The following is a 9,635-nucleotide window of genomic DNA, read 5'->3' on the forward strand; positions in this document are numbered from 1 at the left end:
ATATGAAAACAAACCCCATTGCGACCCTCTAATTCACGCATCGAATCGTAAATGATTAACCGGGTCAATGTCTTATTGCCGTATTTACTCTACTGAAAGTGGTAACAGATTTAATTTGTTGTTGGATTTTAACAATTTATGTTAAATAACTGCGTAAGTACTTATTTGAAATTTTTGGCAGTATAAAACAGACATTGAAACCAAAATTTTACAAGATGATCATTTTATATTTATATAGATATGCCCTAGAAGGAACTTTTGCTATGCTTTAACTTGTGTTATGTTATGTACTCAAAGTTGTAAATGCTGTGGTGACAGAAATGCCACGCGTATTGTTTCTTAGGATAAAAGTAAAGTTTTAGGCCGTGTATAGCATAACGGGCTTATCTATAAATTGAGACTGGTATAATTATCTGATGAAAGACTTATTAATGCCGGGATGGCAAAGGGCTCGGTGCTAGGATTTTTTTAAATACCTACATGCTATTGCCGATTCTCTTTCTAGCACAACATGATTATTTATGTCGATAGCTCTTTAGAAGTAAGTTCCAATGACATAAAATACATCTATATATATAAAGGTTTGAATATATTATCACATGTTGTATAACATGGAGCACTGCCGCTAAAAGTAAACTGTTGAATGGGTAAATGTCTAAAACTGTAATATTTTAGGAGGTCTTACCTGAAGCGGTCTTGTTATTTGGTATGGACAGCTCCTTTGTGTATCTTTTTGAAGAAGTTGCATTCTTCGTGTACCACAGTATACTGTGTCTTACTTAACTACCATGTCTTTTTCAGTTCCATAACAGGATGAGGAAAGTATGGTGGATAGATGGCTTTAAATTTCAATGTCAAAATTGCAAATCAATGATACATTATATACTATATTATATTGATATATCAATATGATTCTAAACAACTACTGACTTCCACGTCTTCAGAAACATGCTCTGTCTTCTTCAAAATATAGTGTACAGTGTTACAGTATTATAGTTTCCCCTTTTCCATTCAGTCCCACGAAAAAAACCCCCAGCAAATTAGGCATTTTTATATGTATTTACAATTAGTTCCGAATAATGTCAAGTGTCATAGGGTGTATAATATCATCACATTTTATCTCATTTTACATATTATTTAAGCTCAACTAATATTTGTGAAGAATGTTATCGACAAGTACACAAAATTGGGATACAATTTACATACCAGAAAGTAAAAATTTAATCGGATGTTCTGGCATGATATATAAAAGATTTTACAGAAACAGTGAACCAAACTTGGTGCACGCTATAAGATTGAACAATGTCTTGTAAAGCACTGTTTGTCGTCTTCATTCAAGTATTGCTGTTGTACTGTGATGTAGAGTCATTGTGTTGGGTTACATATCCGATACCTGATGGTAAGTTCTTATTATTACTACTTACATGTTTTATAATTCAAATGGACGCTTCTGTTTACATCCTAGTTAATTCAGAAGCTAACAATTGAGAGGACTTGACTTCCACTTCGGGCTATGCGAGTAGTACCTTGACGGTTTGGCAGAGGTCGCGACTTGTATCTCCTTGCTAAGCGAGTTGGCCGAGATCGTGATTTTTATCTTCCGGCTAGGCGAGTCGGCTGAGATCGTGATTTCTGTCTTCTGGCTAGGCGAGTTGGCCGAGGTCGTGATTTCTATCTTCTGGCTAGGCGAGTCGGCCGAGATCGTGATTTCTATCTTCTGGCTAGGCGAGTTGGCAGAGATCGTGATTTCTATCTTCTGGCTAGGCGAGTCGGCAGAGCTCGTGATTTCTATCTCCTGGCTAGGCGAGTCGGCAGAGATCGTGATTTCTATCTTCTGGCTAGGCGAGTCGGCAGAGATCGTGATTTCTATCTCCTGGCTAGGCGAGTCGGTCGAGACTTAGATTTCTTTCTTCTCGCTAGGCGAGTCGGGCGAGATCGTGATTTCTTTCTTCTGGCTAGGCGAGTCGGCAGAGATCGTGATTTCTATCTTCTGGCTAGGCGAGTCGGCAGAGATCGTGATTTCTATCTCCTGGCTAGGCGAGTTGGCAGAGATCGTGATTTCTATCTTCTGGCTGGGCGAGTCGGCTGAGACTTTGATTTCTTTCTTCTGGCTAGGGGAGTCGGCCGAGACTTTGATTTCTTTCTTCTGGCTAGGCGAGTCGGCAGAGATCGTGATTTCTATCTCCTGGCTAGGCGAGTTGGCAGAGATCGTGATTTCTATCTCCTGGCTAGGCGAGTTGGCAGAGATCGTGATTTCTATCTTCTGGCTGGGCGAGTCGGCCGATACTTTGATTTCTATCTTCTGACTAGGCGAGTCGGCCAAGACTTTGATTTCTAATTCTATTCGTGGCTAAGTGAGGACTTGGACAGTCTCGCAGAAAATAATACCTGCGCAGCCGTGTACGTCTACTTCAGAATGTTGTCACGTGTTCGCAAAGAATATGGAAGCTAATAACACTTACCGCTGTCAGATTACTGTTGCTATTATTGCATTGTATTTGTATCAGACAAATATATTCTAAATACTACTTTTATATCATAATTCAGGAACATTGAGATAGTACTATCATTAAATGTCAGAGATAACCATGCTTCACAGTTAGTACCTTATTTATTTTACAAGGGAATCTGTCTTATGAAATGCGTTGAAAATGGACTGCGGTTATCATTGATTTTTGATGTTTTGATTGAAATATCTATAGTTACAAGAAAACTTACATTATCGAAATATAAGAGTGAGATAGAACTGGTATTTTACAGTCGCTTTGTTTTAAATGTAAGATCGAAATCTTTTCCTCTCTTGAATAACAACTCCAATCATGTTTACATAGACTAGTCACTAGACTGATAATAAATATATTTCTACATTTTTCCCCTTTATTTGTTTAATTCAATTTCGTAGTGTCAAATGACAGCCTCTTCCAGAGAGTTTCTAAGAGGAACAATGCCAAAATTATCAAATATGACATTTGACATAGGATATCGATACATTAAATCATAAAAATGTAAAAAGATATATCATTGTTTATGAGCTAGTCTAAAATTTACGTAACTTATCAATTTGACAATATTTGATAAAATGTCCAGTTATAATAATTCTCTTTTCATTTTGGCGGGAGACTTTAATTTAATTCTTAACCCGGAAGTAGATTCGTATAATTATGTTAATGTAAATAACCCTAATGCCAGAGATAAAGTAACAAGTATAATGTCAGATTTTAATCTTATAGATTGCTGGAGAGAGAATCACTTAGAAAATAAAGAATATACATGGTTTAGGAGAAATCCAGTTAAAAAAGCAAGACTGGACTTTTTTCTTATAACGGATACACTGTTTACGGATATAGAAAGTACTAAAATATTACCCGGATATCGGACAGACCATTCTTTAGTTTTTATTTCATTAAAATTTGGTAAATTTAAAAAAGGAATATCATACTGGAAATTTAATAACTCTCTGTTAAAGGACACCATTTATGTAAGTGAAATAAAAAAGGTTATAAAAACCATAAAATCTCAATATGCAATAAATTCGCTTGAAACATATAATGACATAAATGATGTGCCTTTGCAAGAATTAACATTTAGCATAAGTGATCAGCTGTTCTTTGAATCTTTGCTTTTAGCAGTTAGAGGAAAAACCATTTCATATGCATCCCATAAAAAGAAATTAGAAATTGATAAAGAAAATTCCATTGAGAAAGAAATTGAGAAAATAGAAAAACAAACAGTTATTAATTATGTTTTATTAGATAGTAAAAAGAGGGAACTTTTAGATTTGAGGAATAAAAAAATGGAAGGAGTTATGGTAAGATCAAGAGCTAGATGGATTCAAGAAGGCGAAAAACCGACAAAATATTTTTGCAATTTAGAAAACAGAAATTATGTATCTAAGTTCATGAACACATTAAAAACGGAAAATGGGAAAATTTTAAACACACAGGAAGAAATACTGACAGAAAGTTAACGTCATTATGAAAAACTTTATAAAGCCACTGACACGGAAGATGTATCTTTACATGATTTATTTAATAATATACAAGTTCCAAAACTTTCCGAAAACGAAAAAATATCCATCGAGGGAGAACTAACATACCTAGAAATGCTAAATAGCTTAAAGAGAATGTCCAATAACACTAGTCCAGGGAACGATGGTTTCACTGTAGAGTTTTTTAAGTTTTTCTGGAATGACATAGGCATATTTTTGTTAAGGTCTATTAATTATTCATACTCTGTTGGAGAACTTTCTATAGAAGCAAGGAGTAATAACATGTATACCAAAAGGCAACAAAGATAAATCTCTTTTAAAGAACTGGCGACCTATTTCTTTGTTAAATGTGTCCTACAAAATCGCATCCGCTTCCATAGCCTTTAGAATAAAGAACACATTGCATAATATCGTTAATGAAGACCAAACAGGATTTTTGCCAGGCAGGCTGATGGCAACTAACATTAGGCTATTGTATGACATTTTGTTTTTTACAGAAAAATATAACATCCCTGGTCTTCTACTACTAATAGACTTTGCAGCAGCTTTTGATACAGTATCGTGGAGTTTTATGGCGAAAGTTCTCGAATTTTTCAATTTTGGTCCATCAGTCAGAAAATGGATTTTGTTATTTTATACCAATATTGAATCATGTGTAATAATTAATGGTCATATGTCAGACTGGTTCTTCTTGCAAAGAGGCTGTCGTCAAGGTGATGCTTTGTCGCCCTACCTATTCATTCTTTGTGCAGAAATTCTTGCAGTTTTACTAAGAAATAACCCAAATATAAAAGGTATAAAAATACACGGTAAAGAATATGTTATATCTCAGTATGCTGATGACACAAGTCTTACTTTAGATGGCTCCCGAGAATCTTTAATAAACACAATGTTAGTTTTAAAATTCTATGGCAGAATCTCCGGCCTTAATATAAATACAGATAAAACAAAAGTTATATGGTTTGGAGCACGAAAGTATAGTCCAATGGTTCTCTGCCCAGAATATAACTTATCGTTGGAAAACACTGTTTTTACCGTACTTGGGGTGAAATTCTCTGTTAATCTGAAAGACATGGTAAATATTAATTATGATGATAAAATTGAGGAAATCAAAAAGCTTTTCTCTTGCTGGTCAAAAAGAGTAATCTCACCATTAGGAAAGCTTGTTGTGATAAAAACATTGGCTCTCGCCAAACTAAACCATTTAATCTTAGCAATACCTAATCCTTCACAAGAAAAACTTAATATAATGCAAAGGTTATTTTTCAATTTTCTTTGGAATAATTCTAAAGATAAAGTAAAACGAAGCACAGTTACACAGGAATACAAATACGGTGGCCTTAAAATGATTGATATTAAGACTTTTGTTCATAGTTTAAAAGCCACTTGGTTAAGACGTTTGTTAGACATGAATAATAAATTCAGTCACTTGGTTGAATATATTTGTCCGGCTTTACAAGACATTTATAAATATGGCTCAGACTATACAAAAAGAAAGATGCTTCAAGAGCAAAATCCTTTTTGGAAAGATGTGTTATCTAGTTATCTTTCTCTAATGTTAAATATAAATCCCACGTGCAGTAGCTAATTTAGCGCGGTTAATCTGTGGTATAACCCAAGTATTAAGGTCGGAGGTTCAAGTGTATGTTATAGAAGATGGCTTGCAAAGGTTGTATATTTTTTAGGCGATCTCATTAATGCCGAAGGAAGTTTCTTCACATATTACGACTTTATTTCCAGTTATAACATTAGGACTAATTTTCTAGAGTACAATGGCCTTTTGGCATCCGTCAGGCGTTTCCTCGAAGTTAAGGGTATGGGATACTTACCTGTAAAAAGCTACAATCCGCTTATACCAATAAGTCTTGCTTTGTTAAAGAAAGATAATAAAGGTTGCAGATCAATCTATAAGCAGATAAATAAAAAGGGAGAGTACCCAAAATCATTTCTAAAATGGCAAAATGAGTTAATCGATTTACAAGTTAATAATATACCTAATTATTCAATATATGACATCGTTTTTAGAATTACTAAAGACCCAAAATTAATTTGGTTTCAGTATAGGATAAACCATAGAATTTTAGCCACAAACTATTTATTAAAGAAAATGAATATAACTGGTAATGATAGCTGTACTTTTTGTAACAATTTCCAAGAAACCATAATACATTTATTCTGGAACTGTGAGATAACTAAGCTTTTTTGGACCCAACTATTAAATTATATAAGAAATAAATGTAACATTAATTTAGCAGAATGGAATCCTTCAGACATTTTGTTCGGTAATAGAAAGTTCGATGTACCTATTAATATTATTCTGTTGCAGGCCAAACACTTCTTATATTATAACAAAATACAAGGTCAGATGCCATCAATCGATGTATTTAAAAGAAAAATGATCTCTTACTACAAAACGGAAAGATATATTGCTTTCAAAAATTTTGAAATGACTAAATTTGAAACTCTATGGGGAAAATATAAAAATCTTTTTCAAGAGTAATACATGGAAGATTTTTTCAGTGAAACTTAAGGTTAAATAACTTCCAAAACGCTATAAAACGATATAGAATATATATGAAAGAATATACTTGTGAGCTTTTACTGTTGACATTATGTTTCTTTTGTATCACATATAAGATGCCCCTCTATGTGTCCAGACCAACCCAGGCTTTTCATTTTTCACTCTCTTTCGCCCGAAATTTGTTGTTTTTTGTTTTACATAAAATATTTACAATCACATAGAAAGTAAACGTTTTTTGTTTCGAACTAAGGCCTTTTTATCTTCGAAATGCAGATTTTGTCTCTTTATATTTTAAGTGAAATATTTTCCTACGCAAAAAATGTCTAAATTAAATCGCTAGACAACGGAAGACAGTTTATAAAATTTAACCATTATAAATGTCATTTAATTTTTGTTTTTATCTAAAAAATGATTTGTCTAATTAACTAATATTATGCATATAACCTTTTTATGAAGTGCATAATTAAACAGATTAAGTAAATACATTTTTATATAGTTTAGCTGTTAAATAAAGATTCACTTAAATTGTATATTAAGAAGGTATTAGTCCCTATTGTCAAAAAAAAAAAAAAATCCCCGAGAATTTTATTACAACAGTTCATTAGCTAATATGATTATATTTTAGTTGTAATAGCAATCATGTTACTTTTTGTAAGATGTGATGGGGGATGGATCCCCGACCCTCGCACATCTATGACGGGGACAATAAATGGGTTACCTCGGTAGCCGAAATTAAAAAAAAAAATTGACAATATTTAAACAGATATTACTAGCTCATTTTCACAAAATATTGCGTCCATTCAATTTCATTAGGTTGATATTTTTTGTCAATGTATAAATTACATAAAGCAGCAATTTTTCTTCAACACGGATCGAGACAAATTTGATTTAGGCCTCATCACGTGCCCGACGTAACCAGCTTTGGACAAACGGGCTAAACAAGGTATAAATCAGTTCTTTTCATGCAAGTCTCAAAAAATTTATGAGGTAATGACGTCATTGACAATCATTTTAAGCACGTCAAACGTTCCACAGTTTCAAGTGCATGTAGTCCTCTAATGTATAAGTAACGTAATTTTTTTTTGCATTTGAATATGATTAAATCATAAAAAATCCAAGGTAGACTAATATTACTAAGAAAATATATGCAGACCTTAACATTATAGAATCGTTCATTACACTGAAAGGTAATCGGTTTGACAACCCAACAGGAATTCACTTTAATAATCAAACAGGAGTAACAAGACACCCTACACATTACATAGTCCATTATAAGTTGAATAATTAAACAGTGGCTCACGTTATAAACTCAAACTGTAGTTCATGTTAAGGAATAAAACAACAGTTTTATCCATACCAATATCAACATCAATTAATATACATGAGGTAAAGTTAACAGCAATACGTGTGAAAGACATAACAATGTGACGCATTTACGTCCATTCTCAACAAAACAAAATTGATAATCCTTTTCAAATGAATTTTACTAATTGTTGCAGTAGACGTAGAGTAACACGGATTACATAAAAGTTAATAAAAACATCTGTCATTGTATCAGATCAGCTCTGTAATATAATCGTACCATTAGGTAATCAAAATATATTGGTCGTGCAATATGAAACATATTTTCAATGAACGGAATATACCTTTCTATTCTAATTTCAGATAATGGCCAGAATTCAACTTGTGAATACAAGGGTTGGGAATTTAAATTGGGAGCTTCATTTAAATCTCCCACTCCCTACTGTGAAGAGTGTACATGCACGGCTAATGGTTTAAGTTGCTGCGGGTAAGTTACAGATTCTTTGGTTAGAGACGTCTTATTTATCAGTTATTGAGCGGTATTATAAGGAAACACCGAGGACAAATTCAGAATTTGGCAATACCTTTCAAAATTTGTAATTTGTTACCTTTTGACAATTTTGACAATCTTCTTATTAGGTATTTTTCAAGTATTCGGCATCGAATATTTAGCCGTTGTAAACGCTTACGTATTTGGCATTTAATCCTGTTCCACATAAAAGGCTGTTTTAGTATCTTTTATTGTTTAATATTATGACCATTTTCATATTAAAGTAGTAAAATGAATCAAATTACATCATATCAATAGCATCTCAACCATTGGTTGGTTTAGAGTTTTGAAAATACTTTCCGTTTGTAGATATGGTAAGAAAGATGATTTCACAGTGTTCATTATACCCGGATGTGTTCAAGTGGATGATGACAGCACGTGCGACCGGCAATTTGTTGACAGTACAGACGAAACTCAGCCTTGTTCAGCATGGGAAAGGAAACGAAGTCTGAAAAACGAATGATTCAGTTTGGAAAAAACCTTATGCATTATTTAAAATTCACTTTGTACCAAAACATTGTTATTACATCTTATGTTAAAGGCCTAAACTATTTGTTTGAGGTCTCAGAAGCTCGATCTACGTGTAGTTTAAATATTAGAAATTATATTGAAATAAAAAGAAATACTTAGCTTTTTCAGCTGTTTAAACCAATATAAAGGGGATAGAGCTAATAGCAAAACTATGGAAAAAAAACATATATATTATGGTGGCATAGTTCTGCCACCATATATCCATTTATTTACGAGTATGTCAATTATCCAGTTGTTATCTGGCAAAATGTCTAGATAAGTATGTTGACAGGACAAAACCGACTGTTAGTGCCCAGTTCTGCCATCCAAATATTCGCATAAATATGAGGTTATTGTGAAAGTTTTCTTGATATAATATTCGTATCTAAATTGGCGACTAACGGCTAGACTTTTCGTCCCTTATATGTATATTCAGCTCATCCCCAACCACCATTCTTTATTGTTCGTGCAACTTATAGATATGACATACCATTCAGAAGGAATGATAAATTTGCATATTTATTATGCCCCTATATGTATTTTCATTCATTCCGTAATGTTAGGGGACGATTACGGGATAGTGCCGATCATAACTGACTAACTGACAAAAATCAAGGAAAACCCCAAGTTCTTTAAGATTTTGTTTGTGCCTATCGTTTTCTTAAAAATACAGTTACTGTCACTATCACTATTAGATACAATAGCAACCAAATATTGCCAAATCAAGAAGAGACATAACTTTAAACAAGAGGGCCATGAAGGCC

At 33.2% G+C, this 9,635-nt stretch overlaps 1 protein-coding gene across 1 annotated transcript; it reads left to right on the forward strand.

Annotated features, from left to right (window-relative positions):
- The first annotated feature begins 1,247 nt into the window (after positions 1-1,247).
- Positions 1,248-8,990, forward strand: LOC123556410 (beta-microseminoprotein-like). Its single transcript, XM_045347076.2, has 3 exons — positions 1,248-1,399; positions 8,175-8,298; positions 8,671-8,990. The coding sequence occupies exons 1-3, from the start codon at positions 1,303-1,305 to the stop codon at positions 8,822-8,824; spliced, it is 375 nt and encodes a 124-aa protein (XP_045203011.2). The 5' UTR covers positions 1,248-1,302; the 3' UTR covers positions 8,825-8,990.
- The last annotated feature ends 645 nt before the right edge of the window (positions 8,991-9,635 follow it).

This window comes from Mercenaria mercenaria, chromosome 5 (genome assembly GCF_021730395.1).
Source record: "Mercenaria mercenaria strain notata chromosome 5, MADL_Memer_1, whole genome shotgun sequence".
Lineage (NCBI taxonomy): Eukaryota > Metazoa > Mollusca > Bivalvia > Venerida > Veneridae > Mercenaria > Mercenaria mercenaria.

Coding starts and splice junctions, on each gene's coding strand:
- LOC123556410 (XM_045347076.2), top strand. CDS start 1,303: ATGTCTTGTAAAGCACTGTTTGTCGTCTTCATTCAAGTATTGCTGTTG. Junction 1,400..8,174: donor TACATATCCGATACCTGATG/GTAAGTTCTTAT, acceptor TTCTAATTTCAG/ATAATGGCCAGAATTCAACT. Junction 8,299..8,670: donor AATGGTTTAAGTTGCTGCGG/GTAAGTTACAGA, acceptor TTCCGTTTGTAG/ATATGGTAAGAAAGATGATT.